General features: G+C 46.8%; 1 protein-coding gene across 2 annotated transcripts in view; it reads left to right on the top strand.

The window, feature by feature from the left end:
• The window catches only part of LOC133617648 (anoctamin-1-like), a 234,925-nt gene that overhangs the window by 128,414 nt on the left and 81,427 nt on the right, over window positions 1-25,084 (top strand). For both annotated transcript variants that reach the window (XM_061977756.1, XM_061977757.1), the window contains 3 exons: window positions 7,990-8,045; window positions 16,241-16,282; window positions 24,073-24,137. In XM_061977756.1, coding sequence (XP_061833740.1) covers window positions 7,990-8,045; window positions 16,241-16,282; window positions 24,073-24,137 — 163 coding nt within the window. The remainder of the gene's footprint in view (window positions 1-7,989; window positions 8,046-16,240; window positions 16,283-24,072; window positions 24,138-25,084) is intronic.

Raw genomic sequence — 25,084 nt, 5'->3', positions numbered from 1 at the left:
AGTTTTTAGCGCTTTCATATCGAGTCCACTGACAGATATACTGTAAGTTTGAACTAGGGTTGTACAATATACCGGTACCAGTATAGTACTGGGATACTAATGAATCATATTCGGTACTATACCGCCTCTAAAGAGTACTAAAAGTAAGCAGATATTAACAGTAAATGAACAAGTAGATTAATAATTCATTTTTCTACCACTTATCTTTTGACAAAATAATAGAATGGAAAATGACACTGTTACTGCATATGTCAGCAGCTAAATTAGGAGCCTTTGATTGCTTACCTACTACTAAAAGACAAGTTGTCTTGTTTGTTCACTTATTTAAGGACAAACTTGCAATAACAAACATCTTTTTAATGTACCGTAGATTTTTTTGTTAAACTAAAACCAATATTGCAATACGCTACTTTGTATTAGAAATTGCAACAGAGCAGAATGCATGTGCATGTACACAACAGTCTGCCCCACAACAAGAGGATAGGAAAAAATAAGGAACTTTAACTGCTGTACGACATCGGACTACAAGGGTGGAATCGCACAAAGATTTTTGGGTAAATATCTACCATATATGGAGATATACGCTGACGTCAGATGTTGGAAACATTTACAAGTGTAAATTCCAAAGGAGCCTATTGACTACAGCGCGCACTATAATGGCTTACTCACGCAAAGAACTTTGGGTAAATTTCTACCATCCATCCATCCATCTTCTTCCGCTTATCTGAGGTCGGGTTGCGGGGGCAGCAGCCTAAGCAGGGAAGCCCAGACTTCCCTCTCCCCAGCTACTTCGTCCAGCTCTTCCCAGGGGAACCCGAGGTGTTCCCAAGCCAGCCGGGAGTCATAGTCTTCCAAACGTGTCCTGGGTCTTCCCTGTGGCCTCCTACCGGTCGGACGTGCCCGAAACACCTCCCTAGGGAGGCGTTTGGGTGGCATCCTGACCAGATGCCCGAACCACCTCATCTGGCTCCTCTCGATGTGGAGGAGCAGCGGCTTTACTTTGAGCTCACCCCGAATGGCAGAGCTTCTCCCCCTATCTCTAAGGGAGAGCCCCGCCACCCGGAGGAAACTCATTTCGGCCGCTTGTACCTGTGATCTTGTCCTTTCGGTCATAACCCAAAGCTCATGACCATAGGTGAGGATGGGAACGTAGATCGACCGGTAAATTGAGAGCTTTGCCTTCCGGCTCAGCTCCTTCTTCACCACAACGGATCGATACAGCATTCGCATTACTGAAGACGCCTCACCGATCCGCCTGTCGATCTCCCGATCCACTCTTCCCTCACTCGTGAACAAGACTCTGAGGTACTTGAACTCCTCCACTTGGGGCAGACTCTCCTCTGCAACCCGGAGATGGCACTCCACCCTTTTCCGGGCGAAAACCATGGACTCGGACTTGGAGGTGCTGATTCTCATCCCAGTCTCTTCACACTCAGCTGCGAACCGATCCAGTGAGAGCTGAAGATCCTGGCCAGATGAAGCCATCAGGACCAAATCATCTGCAAAGAGCAAAGACTTAATCCTGCAGCCCCCAAACCGGATCCCCTCAATGCGCCTAGAAATTCTGTCCATAAAAGTTATGAACAGAATCGGTGACAAAGGGCAGCCTTGGCGGAGTCCAACCCTCACTGGAAACGTGTCCGACTTTCTGCCGGCAATGCGGACCAAGCTCTGACACTGATCATACATGGAGCGGACCGCCACAATCAGACAGTCCGATACCCCATACTCTCTAAGCACTCCCCACAGGTCTTCCCAAGGGACACGGTCGAATGCCTTCTCCAAGTCCACAAAGCACATGTAGACTGGTTGGGTAAACTCCCATGCACCCTCAATGACCCTGCCGAGAGTATAGAGCTGGTCCACAGTTGCACGACCAGGACGAAAACCACACTGTTCCTCCTGAATCCGAGGTTCCACTATCCGGCGTAGCCTCCTCTCCAGTACACCTGAGTAGACCTTACCGGGAAGGCTAAGAAGTGTGATCCCTAGATAGTTAGTACACACCCTCCGGTTCCCCTTCTTAAAGAGAGGAACCACCACCCCGGTCTGCCAATCCAGAGGTACCGCCCCCGATGTCCACGCGATGCTGCAGAGTCTTGTCAACCAAGACAACCCCACAGCATCCAGAGCCTTAAGGAACTCCGGGCGGATCTCATCTACCCCTGGGGCCTTGCCACCGAGGAGCTTTTTAACTACCTCAGCAACCTCAGCCCCAGAAATAGGAGAGCCCACCACAGATTCCCCAGGCACTGCTTCCTCATAGGAAGATGTGTTGGTGGGATTGAGGAGTATTCGAAGTATTCCTTCCACCGATCCACAACATCCGCAGTCGAAAAAGCAGAACACCATCCTCACCATACACAGTGTTTTGATAGTGCACTGCTTCCCCTTCCTGAGGCGGCGGGTGGTGGTCCAGAATCGCTTCAAAACCATCCGGAAAAGCTTCCCCGAACTCCTCCCATGTCCGAGTTTTTGCCTCCGCGACCGCTGAAGCTGCACACCGCTTGGCCTGTCGGTACCTGTCCACTGCCTCAAGAGTCCTACGTGCCAAAATAACTCGATAGGACTCCTTCTTCAGCTTGACGGCATCCCTCACCGCCAGTGTCCACCAACGGGTTCTAGGATTACCGCCACGACAGGCACCAACTACCTTGCAGCCACAGCTCCAATCAGCCGCCTCGACAATAGAGGTGCGGAACATGGTCCACTCGGACTCAATGTCAAGCACCTCCCTCGTGACATGTTCAAAGTTCTTCCGGAGGTGGGAATTGAAACTCTCTCTGACAGGAGACTCTGCCAGACGTTCCCAGCAAACCCTCACAATGCGTTTGGGCCTGCCAGTTCTGTCCGGCATCCTCCCCCACCATCGCAGCCAACTCACCACCAGGTGGTGATCGGTAGAAAGTTCCGCCCCTCTCTTCACCCGAGTGTCCAAAACATGAGGCCGCAAATCCGATGACACAACTACAAAGTCGATCATGGAACTGCGGCCTAGGGTGTCCTGGTGCCAACTGCACATATGGACACCCTTATGTTTGAACATGGTGTTCGTTCTGGACAATCTGTGACGGGCACAAAAGTCCAATTACAAAACACCACTCGGGTTCAGATCCGGGCAGCCATTCTTCCCAATCACGCCTCTCCAGGTTTCACTGTCGTTGCCAACATGAGCGTTGAAGTCCCCCAGTAGAATGAGGGAATCACCCGGGGGTGCACTCTCAAGTACTCCCTCGAGTGAATCCAAAAAGGGTGGGTACTCTGAGCTGCCGTTTGGTGCGTAAGCGCAAACCACAGTCAGGACCCGTCCCCCCACCGAAGGCGGAGGGAAGCTACCCTCTCGTCCACTGGGTTGAACTCCAACGTGCAGGCTCTGAGCCGGGGGGAAACAAGAATTTCCACCCCAGCCCCTCTCGAGAGAACTGGTTCCAGGGCCATTGCTGTGCGTCGAAGTGAGTCCGACTATATCTAGCCGGAACTTCTCCGCCTCGCGCACTAGCTCAGGCTCCTTCCCCACCAGCGAGGTGACGTTCCACATCCCAAAAGCTAGCTTCTGTAGCCGAGGATTGGACCGCCAAGTGCCCTGCTTTCGACTTCCGCCCAGCTCACATTGCACCCGGCCTCTATGGCCCCTGCTATGGGCGGTGAGACCATTGGAGGGGGGACACACGTTGCCTCTTCGGGCTGTGCCCGGCCGGGCCCCATGGGGGCAGGCCTGGCCACCAGGTGCTCGCCATCGTGCCCCACCTCTGGGCCTGGCTCCAGAGGGGGGCCTCGGTGAACCGCGTCCGGGCGAGGGAAATCTGGGTCCTTCGTTTTTTTTCTTCATGGAGGTCTTCGAGCTACTCTTTGTCTGATTTCTCACCTAGGACCAGTTTGTTTTGAGAGACCCTACCAGGGGGCATAAAGCCCCCGGACAACATAGCTCCTAGGATCATTGGGACACGCAAACTCCTCTACCACGGTAAGGTGGCAGCTCAGAGAGGAGTAAATCTCTACCATATATGGATATATCCGCTGACGCCAGATTTGGGAAAAATGTCATTAATGCGGCGATGACCAAGAAGAACGCGGAGTTGGAATATAATTACAACATTTTATGTACATATTTATATACAGATTTGAACAATTAGTGATTCACTGAAATATATTTATTAATTGTGGTTCTTACAAAAAATATATCTTATAAAATATAAAAGCTAAAATGTCTCTTAAAGCTCTGCCCCTTTAATTAGTGAATACTAAATAATTTAACTTTAGCCTACTACTACAACCATATTATTTACCAGCAACATGAAGTGAAACAGAGGCAGAGGTGTCCTGCCACAGTCAGTCAACCTCCTCCTCCTCCTCCTCCTCCTGCTGCTGCTGAACAGGTCGCACCTGTGGTCCGAACTGTAGGCCTACCTCCTCTCCAAGTCGAGCCCTTTTCGGCCGTTGAAAATATTTTTCTATACTCATCTGGGTGAAGGAGTGAACATCCAACATTAGAATTTATTACTAACGAGCAGAGCCGCTCTATGTACAGTGCCGTCTAACCTTAAGCGGCAGCAGCTCAACACATGCAGGGTTCAACGTTAAGGTTTTTTTCTACTTGCCTGACTTCTCAAATCTACTTGCCCCAATATTTGTACTTGTCCTGCCTAGGTTTTTTTCTGGCTATGTAGTGCTCATGGCTTATATCTTAATGGAATCCTTCCCGTTGACTATTTACAACACTACACAGTATTTATTATTATTATTATTATCTATAATTGCATTTAAATGGCATTGCATACATGTAAAATTAAATGCTATTTTACATTATTTGACCAGTACCAGTTACACTCATCTGAACAGGTCAGCCACCTGTTTAAAGCCCAATCACAGTTGAAATCTTGAAATGAATGGTCTTTAATGGCCAAAACATTAACCTGGACAACATTTTAACAGCTGGTTGGCTCAGATTTTATTATTTTCATTGCATTCACATGCTGCAGTGGACAGTCGACAATTTAGCTTCAGTCCATGTGTGTTTATTGACAACATGGTTATAACCTGGACACGTTAGCTCGTCGGTATTGTAACACGTGACTGTTACTACGAGCGTCTGCCCCGGGCCACGAGTCAAACAGCGGCGGTGTTAATGAAGCAGCGTCAGGCTGCTCACCGTCAGTGAAACGCTCGGTGAAATCACGGATTAACGTTAAATATATGACGAGCCGCGAGCGATGCAGCTATAACCTATCTACTAGTGATGGGTTGATGAGGCGTCATGAAGCGTTTCGAGACATTGCCAAACTGTATTGATACTGTGTCGATACTGTGTCACTAAATACTGACATCTGCTGGACATTAAAAATCCCTACAGGCAACCTATGGACCGACTCAACTGACACTGATTTTATGACCTAGTACAGTGGTTCTCAAATGCCAAGGGGTACGTGAGATTTTTAAAAAATATTCTAAAAATAGCAACAATTCAAAAATCCTTTATAAATATATTTATTGAATAATACTTCAACAAAATATGAATGTAAGTTCATAAACTCAGTGAAGCACAAGCTCAGGTTTGTCACTAAAATGTCTGTCAAAAAAAACTGAAAAGAAATGTAACAATGCAATATTCAGTGTTGACAGCTAGATTTTTTGTGGACATGTTCCACAAATATTGATGTTAAAGATTTTTTTTTTTTTGTGAAGAAATGTTTAGAATTAAGTTCATGAATCCAGATGGATCTCTAATACAATCCCCAAAGAGGGCACTTTAAGTTGATGATTACTTCTATGTGTAGAAATCTTTATTTATAATTGAATCACTTGTTTATTTTTCAACAAGTTTTTAGTTATTTTTATATCTTTTTTCCAAATAGTTCAAGAAAGACCACGACAAATGAGCAATATTTTGCACTGTTATACAATTTAATAAATCAGAAACTGATGACATAGTGCTGTATTTTACTTCTTTATCTTTTTTTTTCAACCAAAAATGCTTTGCTCTGATTAGGGGGTACTTGAATTTAAAAGAAAATCACAGGGGGTACATTGCTGAAAAAAGGTTGAGAACCACTGACCTAGTATATACAATAATATAAACCAAGTCATTGTATTTCATTTAGGATTATTTCATAACTTCATTTAAATAAAAATATATTTTTTGTCTTTTTTAGATACAGTCAATAAATAATGTGAACATGTATCATAACATGGAAATCTAAGAGAACGTGTTGTGAATGAGGATGCTTGTGGACCTGGAAATTATTTATTTATTTTTACACATTTTTATTTTAAAAAAAAACAGTTTTTCCAACGTATTCAATTTTAGACACTTTCTCTTCTTAGTTATTATTTCTCCGGCTGTAGAAAAGACCCGCTCACAGGGCACAGAGGAGGCGTAAGTGCGACACAGTTCGCGTATTGGTCACGTGACCAAAACAGCTCATGATCGGTCACGTGACTTTCTAAAAGCGGTACGCGCACAGACACAGGGTTTCGCTCTATGATGCATCGGTGTTGCCGGACCCATCACTACTATCTACCTATAACACCTGTAAAAATGAAGCAATGCTACCACGCTAGCAAGCGTTAGCTAGCCGGCTATGAGCCACCAAGCTGCTAACTATCGCCAAAAGGCACCATTTAAGTTTTTTTCCCCCATGGCATCCTGGATCAAGGCTTTCGCAGCTTTTGGACGTTTGAGGTAGAAACGTAGGAAGCGCCATCATTATGAAAAGTAGCCGGCGAGTATTTTGATTCCGTCCGTCCCTCTTCTTCTTCTTCTTCTGACCCACCAGGTGAATTAAGCACTATTGGCGTAGCATAGTAGGCTACCGCCACCTACTGCACCAGAGGTGTAACTACAAGCAACATTCACAAGATTGCTTTTATGAGCGGTCGAGCGAGTCAAAAGCCGAAAAATCCATTTGTGGCGGACGTAATTCTTTCGTGGCGGGCCGCCACAAATAAATGAATGTGTGGGAAACACTGACATTTTCAAACTGTAAAAAAAATATGTACAAAGCAAAAGAAAGAAAGTATACAATTATTTTCAACAAGAGGTGAAAACTATAATCATAGGAATAAACTGAAACTCAAGCATACAAGTATACACACACAGCATCATAGAGTGTATCTGTATGTGGAAATAAACTATGAAATGGATTAAATAAATAGTTTAAACAATGTATAAACTTGGGTCAGTATTATAAGCATATTGTGTTCAAAAACAAATAGTATAATATCAGACACTTAATTTTGTAAAATATGGGACATAGGTTGGATCAAGTTAACTTTGCTTCTTCCTACTGCTTTTTGTCATGCAAGTGTGGTTGTTTATTTTGTTGCATATTTCCAGTTCCATTTTACAATGATTAGATTAGATTAGATAGATTTATTGGTCCCCGTGGGGAAATTCATTTTCACTGCCGTACATTTAAACAATAGACAATACACATCACAAAACAAAAATAACAAAAGTACATCATACATGACAAACACATTCATGGGCTTGTCAGACAGGTCGGCCGGGCCTGCTGTTAAGGGCGGCTATAGCTGCAGGGATCAGGCTTTTCCTGAGGCGGGCCCTCCGGAATTTGATGATTCTGTACCTGCGCCCTGATGGTAGTGGGATGATGTATGGGTGATGTATGGTAGTGGGTGAGTTATATCCTGGACTACTGTGTTTGCCAGTCGAGTGATGGACCTGTAGTTGTAATGGTTTGAATCAGTTAAGGACAGAAAATGATGTTGAAATTTGGCATTAATTTTCAGAGAAAACTGCAACATAATTTTCAAGGGAAAATATGAAGTTACTGTAAATGTGGAACTTTTTTGGAATGTATTAATATATGTATGTTCAGAATGAGCTGATACTTGTATAAGAAAATTGTGGAAATACGTTAGTGTTGACAATGGAGCTAAGAAATAATAATTTAAAAAACAATTACTAATATGCTCTTTGGCTTTCACACAAAAATAACCTTTTTTTTTTTTTTTTTTTTCCCCTGTTAGGTGTGACGAGTCTCCTCTGTAGTGGTGTGTACACAGCTGCTTACCCACTTCATGATGTGAGTATGAGTAAACATGACACATTCTAACATTTGGTCATTATTATTATTATTGTTATAGACAGCAGAGGTTAATCTTAATCTTTAAGGGAGGATTTATTTCTGTCACAGCCAAACGCTGCTAATTTGTAATTAGTTGTAAAGCGAATGCGGTCAGAGGGCAAATTGAATTCGGATGCAACTTTCAAATGATATGCTATTAAATTATGTGGCGAATTGTCCAGGGTGTACGCCGCCTTCTGCCCGAATGCAGCTGGGATAGGCTCCAGCACCCCCGCAACCTCGAATGGATGGATGAATATATTATACACATTCGGTCAGAATTTCAAGTGTGCTACAAGAGGAGCAAACACATTGGGCAAAGTCTACAGCAATATCCAAAAAGGCTATAGAGCAACTACCACATCTGGGTCTTTCAGATCACATGTCCATGCTGGTGATTCCTGCATACACAGTGTTTGAACACCAGGACCTAGAGGAGTACACCACATCTGTGCTCGCTTACATCACCTTCTGCGTCGATTATGTCACTGTTTACAAACGTCTCCGGTAGGACTCAAACCAGTTACCATGGATGATTAAGGAGGTGAAGGGACTGCTGAGGCACTGCAATGGAACTTTTAGGTCCAAGTAGTGCTGGGCGATATGGAAAAAAATGTATATCACGATATGGATCATTTTATATCACAATAACGATATACCACGATATAGCTATGGTACGCTTTCAGTTCTATGAACAATTTACCAACATACATGACCACTTACCTTTTTTCTCACTTTATTTGCAGGTGAAATAAACAAATACATTTGGTATAGCAAACAACAATAGCAACAAAACACATTTTTCAGGGTTCACTGCCACACACAGCCACATGAACACTAACACTACACGAAGCCTGACAGGACAGTTTAATAATAAACGGGATAATGCATGCAAAGGTACACCCTTACACTCTATTCAGAGGTACGTTAGAAAAACGACATAAGAATCATGGATAAACACAGCAATATTAACGTTAGCTGCCACACATACCTTGGGCTATCGCGGCTCCGGTGTGATCCTCTTGGAAATAAGTAGTTTGCAGGCGGCGATAAATAAAGCCAGACTGACGAGCTACCCCCTTGTTTGGGTAGGAGTTTGTCTCTGCTGATTGTGAGGGTTCAATTTATTTTTCCACCAGCGCATTGCCTAATCGTCCTGTCTCCATGTTTATTTACAATGATCCCCTCATGTGTGTAACCCAGGTAACCCGCAACAGCGGGATACGCTGGACACAAAGCGGGCACGTAAAGCGGCGTCATGTCGCACAATCGAAAGAGAAATGCGAGCCTACATGTCAACGCATCCTTTTCTTATATAATATTGTTTTCTCTCCCATGTGACACTTACTGAATGTGCAATTATTGTTGTTACTATGAATCATCTGATGGCACAAGCCCTATGGATAAAATACAGCCTATCGCTTGAAACGATAAAAATAGAAATGGCACGATAGATATTTTTCTATCGTGCCCACAATATGTATCGTCATATCGCCCAGCATTAGGTCCAAGGATGGCGTGCAGTACAGCGCAGGCAGAGCCGACCTAAAGACAGGCATCAGACATGCCGGATACAGCATACAAGAGGAAGAATGAGGACCACTTCCCCAAAAACCACGCATACAAGGTGTGGCAGGGACTCCAGTACCGCGCCCACTTCAAGTCCAGCTCCACTACCACAGCTTATGGCTGCGCTAGCGGAGGAGCTGAACCACTTCTTTGCATGTTTCGAGGTATAAGGACCCCAGCAGTTCGACCAAGAAATCTTATTAGCTCCAACCTCACGATGTTGGAACATGAGGTGAGGTGCACACTGAGGGCAGTGAACCCCAGGAAGGCCACTGGACCAGACGGTGTAACTGGCAGGGTCCTCAAAGAGTATGCAGACCAGCATTCTTTACCAGAATTTTCAATAAGTCACTGTCCTAGTCCCTTATCTCATCATGCCATCACAACTGATTCTGATCCATCAGCAGTTTCAACAACTACATACTACAGTTTCTCTGACACCCGTGGTCATGAAGTGTTTAGAAAAATTAGTTCAACATCACATCATTTCCTGCCTCTCACCCACACTTGACCCACTTCAATTTGCATACAGAACTAATAGATCGACAGAGTACGCCTTCTGCACAGCGCTTCACCCACCATCTCCCACCCGGGACTTCAGGGACACTATTCCAGGCTGCTCTTTGTCAACTTTAGCTCTGCCTTTAACAGCATACTCCCAGACAGGCTAACTACAAAGCTACTGAAGATTAGCCACCAAGCCACCACCTGCTGCTGGATCAGAGACTTCCTCTCTGATTGTGTGCAGAGTCAGAGTTGGGCCTTATCTCTCCACAGCCCTCAGCCTTAACATCAGCTCGCCATAAGGTTATGTACTGAGTCCTTTCCATGACAACCAATTAAAGCAAGAGCAAAGGAGCTGCATGGCTATGGTAACAGTAAAATGGCCATGGTGGGCACTGACACCTGCTCCATGCGGTCAAGAGCTCTCACAGCATTCCCCTTCCAAGTATCTCGACACGGTGCTAACCTGCTGGGCCTTGACCTATTCTGCATGCATCGCTTCTTTATTACGGATAATACAGGCTCCACCATACCGACTGTCGATGCCCTGGCTGCACCGTCAGCTGTCACTCTTTACCGGGCTAGGCCACATCGCTGCTTTCAACTATGAGCCACTCATCAACCTGTGTCCCCTGTCATTCAACCTCTGCGGCACCACCGCACCACTCCATGCCCTCCCCAAACAGGATGCGCCCTGGGACTGGACCACTGTATGCTCAGCTGCTGTCCACTGGCTTAAGTCACAGCTTACCTCTTAACCCACTGCTTGCCCACTGACCTGTGATGCCTCTAATACTGCAGTCGGTGTGGTCCTGTCTCAACTGTAGCAAAGGAATGAGTGGTCAGTGGCGTTTGTGTCAAGGGCAATCAATGCAACAGAACAAAAGTATTCGGTGGGGGAGAGAGAGGCACTGGCATGTGTCTGGACCTGCGACAGGTGGCACATGAACCTCTACAAACCCTCACGGCCCTCCTGACAACGACCAGCTCAGGTCATAAGCCGCTGCGCCTCTACAGGTGGTTCGAGAGACTGAAGGCATATAACTTTACCACGCAGTTTACACCAGGCAGGGACAATGTCAAGGTGGACTTGCTCTCCAGAGCCGCACCCAGCACCATGCCAAATGCCACTCAGAACCTTTCGGAGCTCGAGCTGGTCTTCATGCTACACGCACCCCTTCATGCTGTTGTGTCACTGCAGGAGCACCAAGCAGCGTCAGCGCAGGACCCATTGTTTGTACAGCTATCCGAGAGAGGTGGGCAGAAAAAGTGTCAGAGGACCTAGCACATTTCTGTCACGTCAAGGGTGACTTCTCTTGTTGGAATTATATCTGTGTAGCATGGGGGCTGTGCACTGTGGTGCCCTATGCCTTGAGGGCATGAGTCCTGGGCATGTTGCATCATGGCCATCTGGGCATCGTCAGGGTCAAGCAATGCTGAAAGGGTCTGGTCTGGTGGCCAGACATCGACAGAGACCTGGAGGCTCTAGTGAAGGACTGTGCAGCATGCTTCACCAATGGTAAAACTGGCTCACCCCATCTCCACCTTTGCAGCCTCTACCCTTGCCAACAGCACCGTGGTCCCACATCCAGTTTGACATCGGTGGGGAACGCCATGGCATCCCTCAGCACCAACGCTTCCTTCTTGTCTTCTATGACCTCCATTCCAAGTAGCCTGAGGTGCAGCACATCAGCACAGTCACCACCAATGTGGTCACAGACTTCCTCTCCTCTTTGTTAAGCACATTAGGACTGCCTTATATCATCCTCAGGCCAAAGGCAATGTGGAGCGGTGCAACCAGACCATCAAGAATTGCCTCCCATTCTCTTCGGCAGTGCAGAGCACTCTTTTGCATTACAGCAGGCAGTTCTCCAGTCCTCCTGATGCTTGGCCATGAGCTTCAGCTTCCTCTAAACTGCCTGCGCCCTCCAAAGGGAGATAATCCAGTGGTGATACCCAACGCTGCATGACACAGCTGTTTGACCAGAAGCACCGTGCAAGATGCCCTGCACTTGCTGTGTTGGACTCGGTCCGGATCCGTTGGCCCAACCGGTCCCACAGGCTGCATTTTGGCCCACGTCACGCCAGATCGCTGAACAACTCAGACCAGCCACCTTTCGCTCTCCTGACGGATCACGTAGGTACACCAGCCGCTTGAAACGAGTGTTGCCGCCGTCCACTTTAGATCAGGCAGTGGACCCACACCACATTGATGGCGACTGGGATTGCCCTGATGAACAGTTGCCTGTGCCACCTGGCCCACTTGACCCAGTTATGCAGGATGACCCTGCGCAGCCTGGGCCCTGTCCTGTCAGGGTCCGCCAAAGAACTCTCTACTTGGAGGACTATGTCACAGACTAAAAAAAAAGGGGAAAAAAAAGAGGTTCAATTAAGCAAGTAAAAGGAAAAAGTTTGTTGAATTAAAACTACTTTGAGAAGCACAATTATTCCAAAAAGTTACTTAAGTAAATATAATGGTGTAGGCACGTGGGTACCCACCTCTGCCAATTTTGTTCTACTTTCTTTGTTCTATTCTTTAGATATTTGAACTGCATGTTAATCTTTACATAGTAGTTTTACTCCTCTCTGAGCTGCCACCTTACCGTGGTAGAGGAGTTTGCGTGTCCCAATGATCCTAGGAGCTATGTTGTCCGGGGGATTTATGCCCCCTGGTAGGGTCTCCCAAGACAAACTGGTTCTAGGTGAGGGATCAGACAAAGAGCAGCTCGAAGACCTCCATGAAGAATAAAAATAAAGGACCCAGATTTCCCTCGCCCGGACGCGGGTCACCGGGGCCCCCCTCTGAAGCCAGGCCGGAGGTGGGGCACGATGGCGAGCGCCTGGTGGCCGGGCCTGCCCCCATGGGGCCCGGCCGGGCACAGCCCGAAGAGGCAACGTGGGTCCCCCCTCCAATGGGCTCACCACCCATAGCAGGGGCCATAGAGATCGGGTGCAGTGTGAACTGGGCGGGAGCCGAAGGCAGGGCACTTGGCGGTCCGATCCTCGGCTACAGAAGCTATCTCTTGGGACGTATAACGTCACCTCGCTGGGGGGAAGGAGCCTGAGCTAGTGCGCGAGGTCGAGAAGTTCCGGCTAGATATAGTCGGACGCACAGCAAGGGCTCTGGAACCAGTTCTCTCGAGAGGGGATGGACTCTCTACCACTCTGGCATTGAGAGGCGACAGGCTGGGGTGGCAATTCTTGTTGCCTCCCGGCTCAGAGCCTGCACGTTGGAGTTCAACCCGGTGGACGAGAAGGTAGCTTCCCTCCGCCTTCGGGTGGGGGGACGGGTCCTGACTGTGGTTTGCGCTTACGCGCCAAACGGCAGCTCAGAGTACCCACCCTTTTTGGATTCGCTCGAGGGAGTACTTGAGAGTGCTCCCCCGGGTGATTCTCTCGTTCTACTGGTGGACTTCAGTGCTCATGTTGGCAACGACAGTGAAACCTGGAGAGGCGTGATTGGGAAGAATGGCTGCCCGGATCTGAACCCGAGTGGTGTTTTGTTATTGGACTTTTGTGCCCATCACAGATTGTCCATAATGAACACCATGTTCAAACATAAGGGTGTCCATATGTGCACTTGGCACCAGGACACCCTAGGCCGCAGTTCCATGATCGACTTTGTAGTTGTGTCATCGGATTTGCGGCTTCATGTTTTGGACACTCGGGTGAAGAGAGGGGCGGAGCTTTCTACCGATCACCACCTGGTGGTAAGTTGGCTGCGATGGTGGGGGAGGATGCCGGACAGACCTGGCAGGCCCAAACGCATTGTGATGGTTTGCTGGGAACGTCTGGCAGAGTCTCCTGTCAGAGAGAGTTTCAATTCCCACCTCCGGAAGAACTTTGAACATGTCACGAGGGAGGTGCTGGACATTGAGTCCGAGTGGACCATGTTCCGCACCTCTATTGTCAAAGCGGCTGATTGGAGCTGTGGCCACAAGGTAGTTGGTGCCTGTCGTGGCGGTAATCCTAGAACCTGTTGGTGGACACCGGCGGTGAGGGATGCCGTCAAGCTGAAGAAGGAGTCCTATTGGGTTATTTTGGCTCATGGGACTCCTGAGGCAGCGGACAGGTACCGACAGGCCAAGCGGCGTGTATCTTCAGCGGTTGCGGAGGCAAAAACTCGGACATGGGAGGAGTTCGGGGAAGCCATGGAAAACGACTTCCGGACGGCTTCAAAGCGATTCTGGACCATCATCCTCCGCCTCAGGAAGGGGAAGCAGTGCACTATCAACACCGTGTATGGTGAGGATGATGTTCTGCTGACCTCAACTGCGGATGTTGTGGATCTGTGGAGGGAATACTTCGAAGACCTCCTCTATTCCACCAACACGTCTTCCTATGAGGAAGAAGTGCCTGGGGAATCTGTGGTGGGCTCTCCTATTTCTGGGGCTGAGGTTGCTGAGGTAGTTAAAAAGCTCCTCGGTGGCAAGGCCCCGGGGGTGGATGAGATCCGCCTGGAGTTTCTTAAGGCTCTGGATGCTGTGGGTCTGTCTTGGTTGACAAGACTCTGCAGCATCGCGTGGACATCGGGGGCGGTACCCCTGGATTGGCAGACTGGGGTGATGGTTCCTCTCTTTAAGAAAGGGAACCAGAGGGTGTGTTCTAACTATCGTGGGATCACACTCCTCAGCCTTCCCGGTAAGGTCTATTCAGTTGTACTGGAGAGGAGGCTACGCCGGATAGTTGAACCTCGGATTCAGGAGGAACAGTGTGGTTTTCGTCCTGGTCGTGGAACTGTGGACCAACTCTATACTCTCGGCAGGGTCCTTGAGGGTGCATGGGAGTTTGCCCAACCAGTCTACATGTGCTTTGTGGACTTGGAGAAGGCATTCGACCGTGTCCCTCTGGAAGTCCTGTGGGGATTGCTCAGAGAGTATGGGGTATCGGACTGTCTGATTGTGGCGGTCCGCTCCCTGTATGATCAGTGTCAGAGCTTGGCCCGCATTGCCGGCAGTAAGTCGGACACGTTTCCAGTGAGGGTTGGACTCCGCCAAGGCTGCCCTTTGTCACCGATTCTGTTCATAACTTTTATGGACAGAATTTCTAGGCGCAGTCAAGGCGTTGAGGGGATCCGGTTTGGTGGCTGCAGGATTAAGTCTCTGCTTTTTGCAGATGATGTGGTCCTGATGGCTTCATCTGGCCAGGATCTTCAGCTCTCGCTGGATCGGTTCACAGCTGAGTGTGAAGCGACTGGGATGAGAATCAGCACCTGCAAGTCCGAGTCCATGGTTCTGGCCCAGAAAAGGGTGGAGTGCCATCTCTGGGTTGCGGAGGAGACCCTGCCCCAAGTGGAGGAGTTCAAGTACCTCGGAGTCTTGTTCACGAGTGAGGGAAGAGTGGATTGTGAGATCGACAGGCGGATCGGTGCGGTGTCTTCAGTAATGCGGACGCTGTATCGATCCGTTGTGGTGAAGAAGGAGCTGAGCCGGAAGGCAAAGCTCTCAATTTACCGGTCGATCTACGTTCCCATCCTCACCTACGGTCATGAGCTTTGGGTTATGACCGAAAGGACAAGATCACGGGTACAAGCGACTGAAATGAGTTTCCTCCGCCGAGTGGCAGGGCTCTCCCTTAGAGATAGGGTGAGAAGCTCTGTCATCCGAGGGGAGCTCAAAGTAAAGCTGCTGCTCCTCCACATCGAGAGGAGCTAGATGAGGTGGTTCGGGCATCTGGTCAGGATGCCACCCGATCGCCTCCCTAGGGAGGTGTTTAGGGCACGTCCGACCGGTAGGAGGCCACGGGGAAGACTCAGGACATGTTGGGAAGACTATGTCTCCCGGCTGGCCAGGGAACGCCTCGGGATCCCCCGGGAAGAGCTGGACGAAGTGGCTAGGAAGAGGGAAGTCTGGGCTTCCCTGCCTAGGCTGCTGCCCCCGTGACCCGACCTCAGATAAGCGGAATAAGATGGATGGATGGATGTTAATCTTTATTTATGTGATGGATGTCATCCTTAATTATGTGGTTTAGTTTCTCTGACATTTCAGTTTTCCTCTGAGATGTAAAACATATTCAGAATTTCTGTGCAAAACACATAAGTGTGTGTTGTCTTTAACAAACATTGATCTTTCCATCTTTAGGGAGATGTTGACGAAGATAGTGCAGAGCCTAACGACAGAAAAGTAAGTAATATTTTTACAGTAAGCATTGTTATTTTACTGTTTTGTATGTATTATCATTGTTATTGAATGTGTTATCATATTCTTAAATCTGCATGCTCACTGGTTTAAGTAAATTTTGTGTTTAAGGAATAACTGAGTTTTACTTGCACCAACCATCCATGTATTATGAAACTGATCTGAAACAGTGTGATTGATGCAAAGTGTCCCACATCCCCAAAATACTAAGGTATTAAAACCTTAAGACAGCTGAGGTTTAAATCCTGTAGTAGAGTCTACAGGAAAATACGTTCCGAGGAGCTCCATTAGGATTTCACCTGATTAATGATTTAGATTAAATAATACAATTAGATTAAGTTTTCACCCCGTGGTTGATTAAAGGGGAACTGCACTTTTTGGGGGGAATTTTGGCAATCGTTCACAATCCTTATAAGAGACAAGACAAGTTTTTATTTTTATTTTTACGCTATGTAACATAAAAATCGGCTCGTTCTAGGTGGCTAGCAATGCAGCTACCTCTAAATTACTTTAAAACTGCATTCAAAACTCGTCAAAAATACTTCATTTATTTTCCGTAACCTGTATAATAACCAATTATTTTAGTTGCTATTGAAAGAGTGAACATTGAGGAAGTATTTTTCTAACGTTCTCAAAAATGTAGGTACACATCGCCATGCTACGGTACTAGCCGTAAAAGCTTATGTCTTGTCATACCTAGCTATGTCAACACAAAAGGCGTTTGAGTTTGTAATGCACAACACTGCGATACGACACCAGTTTGTACTGACTGAAAAACATGAACGTTAATATTATAGTATCTGTAATTTCAGTTTCCACATTTTATGTTTTGGGTGTACACAGCTGAGCTAGCCAGACAGCGTATGAACTGTAGTTGTAGTAACACGCATGGCGTGCCACATGCATTATGATCAATATTAAAGTGACTCACTTGATGGACAGTTGTGTGTTTAGTCCAGCTAGCCGGGGAAGTTTCCTGTTGTTTTGGGTGAGCACTCCATTTATGACGAAATAGCTTGGCTCCAAGTTCCATATTTATAGCGTCAAAATCACTTTTACCTCACTCCCCTGGTTTCCATCTGCTCCAACGTCTCACTCTTCCTTCGTGCTGGCTTTTATAAGCAGCAGTAAGCAGTATCTTAAGCTTCAAAAGTATAAGGTTGTGAACCCTCATTTGTCCAAAAATAGTCGTCTTTGTTGTTTGTTACCAAGTCTGCCATGATTACAACACACACTCCTGTTTGAATCCGGAAGTAGGAGCACAGGTTGTTGCCAGAAGTCAGATGTGCGCTGCTCTGGAAACAGATATCAACGCGTGGAAGAAATCAGTCCCGGAAATGAATAAAAAGATCAAAATGTGGTAGATATTTAACATATTACATATTGTTTTGAACGTGTCTGTTACTAGATTATATATAGACTTGCCCTCTGTATATAAAACGTTGCTGCAGGGTTTTGAATTTGTTTTAGAGGGCTTTGAAGTCTACAACGGTGACTTCCATTAGCCACATCTTTCAAGCATTGTTGTACCATCTTTAAAATCGTAAAAAAAAAAGAGCATGTGTTTTCTTGTCTCTCATGATGATTGTAAACGATAGGCAAAATTCTCAAAGTGAAGTTCCCCTTTAAGATGAAATATCAAAATTATATTAGGTTTTCACCTCGTTGATTAAGATGATCTGTACCCTGCGATTAGCTGGTGTTCAGTCGAGGGCAAGAATGCCCGAACGTTTTGCTTCCAACGACCAAAGTGAAAATGTGTAAATGGGCCTCGAGCCAAACATTGATTTTAGGCATCAAAAAATCACTGATTTTTGTTTGAATAAAACAAAAATCCTTGTAATAAATATTAAAGTTCCTGAGTGCAAATAACATTTTACATTCAACAGTGTTGCAAAATAACACTATTGCAGTTATTGTTTGTTGTTCTGAATGATGCAGAACAACAAACAATAACTGCAGCCACAAATCCAACTAAATAAAATTCAGAATCTCAACAAAAACATGTCTTCAACCCTACAAACTGCCAGTGGGACATATGAAAGCTGCTTATTGTTTTTTACTAGCATCTTAATGTTACGTTGCAGCTGGCTCTGTTATGATCCGTTGCCCGGATCATAGTTTATTTAGGTTTTTGATTCACTTGTTGTTTAGGTTCCGTTTCAGCACCCCTGTTTTTGTGTCTCCTTGGTTGCTATGGTTATTCATTGTGTTTACCTGCCTCTGATTAGTGTTCGGGACGTTCACCTGTTCCCGGGCACTAATCAGGGAGCTATTTAGTCCTGGCTTTTCACCTCACTCATTCTGGTGCTTTTATTTGCTTTCATGCAACGAGTTACGACGTCTACATATTATTTTCCTGAGCTAAGCTTGGCCCTGTTCTTGTGCTTAGCTTTTCCTGTTGGCTATCCCGTTAGCTTCCCGTGCTATAGGCACGCTTGTTTTGTTTATTTTGTATTTGTTGGCCCGCCTGTTTTTGTCTTTAGTGCTATGAACACGTTTTTGTTTGTTCCCTTTTGATTTCATTCTTAATAAATAATTTTTCCTACCTGCACACTGTGTCCGAAGCCGTCTGCATTCCTGGGAGAACGAGCCCCCGCATCACCATGCGCCCCGGTCGTCACAGTAGGAAGCCAGCAGATTACAATTCTCCCGCAACGGCTATCAAGGAGATGGAGGAAGGTACGCTCATGGTGTTGCGAGCGATGGAAGCCGAGGCGCTTCGCTATTCGACGGAGGAGAGGTCGAATCTCATGTGGGGAGCTGGAGGCTCTCTTATCCCCATCGACTCCTTCTGGTCGGAAGACATCGCCGCTACACCGCAGTACCGGGCGCGCCGGCAAAGACGGAAGCCGGCCAGAAGGTCTTTCCCTCCCCGTCAAGACGCGCCGCTCCCGCAAGCTCCTCCCCCGGACCGAAGCAAGCTACATGCAGCCCATGCTTCCCCTCAGATGTTTGGCAATCCAATCGACCACTTCGCCAAACAGTTTTCCGACTGGGCTGTCAGTCACCTGGACAGCGACAACAATGACGTCATTCCGTTGACGCCCCCTAATGACGCACTCTCTGAAGATGCGACCCCGTCCACTTCTGATGACGTCATTGAACAGGTTTTTTTTCCCCCCATCTTCTACTTCTTTTTGTCAGCCGCTTCTTAAGGACTTTAATTCTAAAATAAAACATTATCAGGACATTTTTTTACAAACCCGCTCACCAGGTTTGTCAATGTCCTCCAGGACTCAATCTCCACCGCCCACTGCACATATTTTTTCCCTCTGTGCTCCCACCCAGTCTCAAGTGGGGGGTAAGGATAGACATTTTGGACAATTTACAGGGGAGGATTCTGCCCTCTTCCTGACCTCCCTCCACCCACCCTTGAAGACGGTTCCAAACCGTAAGGAGCGCGTCTGGTATCCGCGTCTTGAGGGGGGGGGGCTAGTGCTGGGAGCTGTGCTAGTGGGGTTGCACAACTGCGCTCAGCCAAGCCGCAACCCACAGCCCGGCCACCGCCACCAGTTTTTCGGCGTGCTAAGCCGCAACCTCTGTCCCGGCCATCGCCACCAGTCCTTTGGCGTGCTAAGCCGTAACCCCCTGCCCGGCCACCACCACCGGTTTTTCGGCCTGCTAAGCTGCAACCTTCTGCCCGGCCACCGCCACCAGTCCTTCGGCGTGCTAAGCCGCAACCTCCTGCCGGCCCCCACCACCGGTTTTTCGGCCTGCCAAGCCGCAACCTCCTGCCCGGCTACCACCACCGGTTTTTCGGCCTGCTAAGCCGCAACCGCCAGCTAAGCCACCTCCACCTGCACCTAAGCTAGCGCCAAGTCCAAGGCTAGCTCCACCACATCTAGCTCCACCACATCTAGCTCCACCACGTCAAGCTCCACCACGCCAAGTCCCAAGACTGGTTCTCACACCAGCATCGACTCCAAGACTGGTTCTCACACCAGCACCGGCTCCAAGACTGGTTCTCACTCCAGCACCGGCTCCAAGACTGGCTCTCACACCAGCACGGGCTCCAAGACTGGTTCTCACACCAGCACCGGCTCCAAGACTGGTTCTCACACCAGCACCGGCTCCAAGACTGGTTCTCACACCAGCACCGGCTCCAAGACCAGCTCATGTCCCTGCTCCGAGGCTAGTACGAGTCGCGGCTTCTAGGCTAGCACCAGAACCTGCACCAGCTGCCGCGTCCACGACAACTTCTCCTGCTTCCACGGCGACGACAACTTCTCCTGCTTCCACGGCGACGACAACTTCTACTTCCACGGCGACGACGATTTCTCCTGCTTCCACGGCGACGACGACGTCTCTTCCTGCTTCCACGGCGACGACGACATCTCTTCCTGCTTCGTATCTGCGACCTCGAGCTGTCCGGCTGCGCAAGCGGAAATCAGGGGCCTGCATGCAGCTCTCGAGGTCAGTGAATGGACGCCAGTGGCGCAAACAGCAGCGACACCCAAGACGTTGTCGGAGAACTCTCTGGCTGCTGAACTTCTGGAGCCACTCACGCCCACCTTCTCGGCGGCCACGAATGTGGCCTTTCCGGGGTTGCCCGCCTCGCCTGCGGCAGCGGCGTTCCATTTGCCGCCGCCACCTGACTCTGCCCCGGTGGATTCGGGGACACATGGCCTGGCGACCCACCACCAAATCCTCCCTCCGCCGTCACTTGACTCTTGAACTATTTCTTGTTTTTTGGGTTCTAGTTTTTTTTTTTGTTTCAAGAGACATCTGGAATCTGTCCTTTTAAGGGGGGTACTGTTATGATCCGCTGCCCGGATCATCCATCCATCCATCCATTTTCTACCGCTTATTCCCTTTTGGGGTCGCGGGGGGCGCTGGAGCCTATCTCAGCTACAATCGGGCGGAAGGCAGGGTACACCCTGGACAAGTCGCCACCTCATCACACGCTGCCCGGATCATAGTTTGTTTATGTTTTCAGTCACGTGTGTTTTCAGCACCTTGATTTTGTTTGTGCACCTGAGTTTGTTGCAATGGCTAATTATTGTATTCACCTGCCGCGTGTGTTTCCGGACGCGCACCTGTTATTCATCACTGACATTATTTAAGCCTGCCTTGCCAGTGAGTCGGTCTGGCTTCCTAGTTTGCTTGATGCAACAATTGACGACGTTTGTTTCCTGCTCTTTACCTGCTAGTTTTCACGCTAGGCTATTTTTCTTGTTAGCTCCCACGCTAGCCCCTTTGTTTTTGTCTTTAGTGCTATGTGCACGTTTTTGTTTGTTCCCTTTTGATTTAATTCTTAATAAATCATTTTTCCTACCTGCACGCTGTGTCCGAAGCCATCTGCATTCCTGGGAGAACGAGCCCCCGCATCACCATGCGCCCCGGTCGTCACACCATCAAGATCCAGGGCCGGGTGGTGGCAGTAGTGGAGCAGTATAAGTACCTGGGAGTCCATTTGAACAGCAGACTGGATTGGAAGGACAACTGCAAAGCTGTTTACAAGAATGGCATGAGCAGACTCTTTTTCCTGAGGACGCTTAGGTCCTTTAATGTGTGCAGTAAGCTGTTGGAGATCTTTTATCAGTCTGTTGTGGCCAGTGCCCTGCACTTTGCAGTGGTTTGTTGGGGGAGCAGCACCAGCAAAAGGGACTCAAACCGGATTGATAAACTGATCCGGAAAGCCGGCCAAACTATTGGCACGCAGTTGGAGGCATATGTGTCAGTGAGGGACAGGAGGACACTGGACAAACTGCTGCCCATCATGGACAATCCTGCCCACCCACTCCACCTGACAATTAAGGGACAGCGGAGCTCATACTCCAACAGGCTCCTTCAGCCTCCTTCCCGCACTGTGCGATTGAAGAACTCCTTCATTCCACACTCCATCCAGCTGTATAATCACTCGCCATATAGCAATAGATGATATCTGCCTATTACCTGACACCTTATATGTTAGCTACTTCTCTTTGTTTATAATGTTTATAATGTCTATTTTCTATTCTCTGCTGGATCTACTCTCTATTTTATGCTGCTACTGCCACATATACTGTAATATTGTACATGGTCATTGGTATATATTGTATATATGTTATAGACATAATATATCTGTATATATAGTATACTGTACACATATTTATATATTTGCATGTATGTCAGATTTTTTTATCGCTATATCAGTCTATTTTTACCTGCATTTTCCTTTCCATCCTTACACTTTCCATCATTGTAACAGAGCTACTGTGTTGAACAATTTCCCTTGTGGATCATTAAAGTTTGTCTAAGTCTAAGTCTAAGTAACGCGGCTCAGGCTGGACTCTGGACTCTGGGGCCTACGTTAGCAGTCATCTGTAGCTGTAGCTGTCTACACTCTGGACAAGTCACCAGTTAAAAAACAAACAAACAAAAAAAAACTTGCCAGTTCATTGTAGAGCAACGGTGTGTACATGTATCTATCACTATCAAACAATGCTCCACTCTGCGCCCATCAGAGGCTGCATTAAATTGTATTATGACGCTTTCAGGTTCTACTCAGTAATTAATTACTGAATAATTATTAAACAATATTATTAATAATTAATAAAAACTTAGTAACTGAATAATGACCTGCATCAGATGCTCATAATTATTATGAGCATCTCAGGATGGTCAGTTACGCTATCATGTTGTATTCAATGTGTTCTTGTAAAATGTATTAAGTGGGAAATTTGAATAGCCTAATTACAAAAGTTAAAACAACTTAAAACACAGACTTTACACATTTATACTCTAACTTGTAAAGTGGTTAATTGTATTAAAAAAAGAAAAGAAAAATGAAACAAATTGGGTGTATTAATCACACACACACACACACAAACAGAAGTCTCTTTGGTGCCCTCCAAACAATCTGAAATAAAAAGACTCCTTAAATTTAACAACCAAATTCCTACAATAATAAAGATTAAAAAATAATTTGGACATGTAGAGCTGAATAGAGCAGGGAGCAGGCAGTCTCGAGAGGGAGAGCAGAGGGGCAGGGGAGGAAGGTGTGTGTGTGTGTGTGTGTGTGTGTGTGTGTGTGTGTGTGTGTGTGTGTGTGTGTGTGTGTGTGTGTGTGTGTGTGTGTGTGTGTGTGTGCGCGCTGGAAGAGATTCTATTGAACCAGGTGATCCATTGGCTTGTGCCCCGCTAGTGCCTCCTTCTCTGATATAATATAATTCTTCTTTGGTATGATTTTTCAGAAAAGTTAGGTCTCATCCCAGTTCAAAACTTGCTGTGGTACAAAGTCTGCTTAATTGATTCATCCATATTACTTGCTCACGCCATTGATGTACCCCCTCGCACATCGTCTTTTTTTTTTTTTTTTTTTTTTTTAACTCTCCAGCGTTTCCCTCTTTCTTTCCATGCTGGTCTGTTGTCTTTTTGAGACTTATATTGAATCAACAGATGGATCAGTGATAGTTTTACATGCAGGAAATAAAGTGAAATACAAAAACATTATGAATCACTTTTACACTCTTGTTGCCAAAGAGTATTCACGTGTGAATGAGTGGAGAAAGAAAAGGGAAAAGTTACCTTCATACTTTATTACAAGTTCTTTCTTGAATTCAATAGTGCTTCTCGCCTTTTTTTATTAGTGCTGTCACTTGCTACTTTCTTTAGTCTCAAGGTAGTAAACATACTCAGTAAAAAAAAAAGTAGTTTTCATAAAAATGTATAGATTAATTTGTAAGACAAACTCATCTTTGAAGTAATGAACTTTGAACTGTACAGAAAAAGTATCATGCATGATAGAAGTAAAGATTTACTAATGAAGAATACTGATTTCTCTCATCCAGCTTTTGTATGAGGAGTGGGCAAATTATGGCGTCTTCTACAAGTACCAGCCCATCGGACTTGTGCGGTAATTATCTATCTATCTATCTATCTATCTATCTATCTATCTATCTATCTATCTATCTATCTATCTATCCACTTCTAGTGTACATGTCACGGTGGGGTGTGGATGGTGTGCGAAAGATGCTTGATTGTTGCCTTTTCTCTAAACTTTTGGGACTTATTTTGGTTTCAAACTGCATAATCAGGTAAGTTTGACATTTCTTTTAAGTTTATTGTGCGTTTTTTTCGCCGTCTTTGTGCGTGTGGCTGAGGACGCATTCAGAGGAATGGCGTCCACCACGGCGTCACCTCCGTCAATCAGACAAGTTGTGCGGATTATTTCTCCTGATGGCAGCGTGACAGTGCTTCCATCTGCTTCCTGTGGGAGAGCAGGTAGGATGTGAAAATGTTTCATTTGCATCGCGTATGAACAAAGCAGTTGTTTTCCTTAAAAGGGAAGCGTGAGTTCACAGCTTAATTGAAGCCAGCCTGTTTATTAGGGACACTTACACATAAGTCTCCCCAATCATTGCCCCCTATACGCAGATTACCTTGTCAGGTGTGCCGCTTTTCATCCCCAATGAACATCTGGAGGCAGAGCTCCGTAGATTTGGAAAGTGTGCTAGTGCATTTCAGAATGTTAATTTAGGCTAAATTAGGCCAAATTTTCATGTTTTTGTCTTCACCTGATCAAACTCTTGACATCTCCTTCAAAGTGAAACATGGAGAAAGTTATTTGGTGTATGCGAGCTCAGGTGGGACGAAGTGCTTTGAGTGTAGGGACGTGGGTCACAAGAAGCTTGCGTGCCCTCATAGGCAACAAAAAGAAGTTTCTAGTGTGGTCGCGCAGCTTGTCGCTGATTTCGCACAGGACCATGTGGTGGGTGTGTCCCTCGCTAATGTGGCGACAGTGCTGCATCCGCTGCAGCGGAGTTCCACAATGTTGTGACAGCCAGTGAGCATGTGTCTAAG

This window comes from Nerophis lumbriciformis, linkage group LG18 (assembly GCF_033978685.3).
Source record: "Nerophis lumbriciformis linkage group LG18, RoL_Nlum_v2.1, whole genome shotgun sequence".
Classification (NCBI taxonomy): Eukaryota; Metazoa; Chordata; class Actinopteri; order Syngnathiformes; family Syngnathidae; genus Nerophis; species Nerophis lumbriciformis.
The sequence above is the reverse complement of the archived record's forward strand: the minus strand, read 5'-3'. Positions and strand labels throughout refer to the sequence as shown.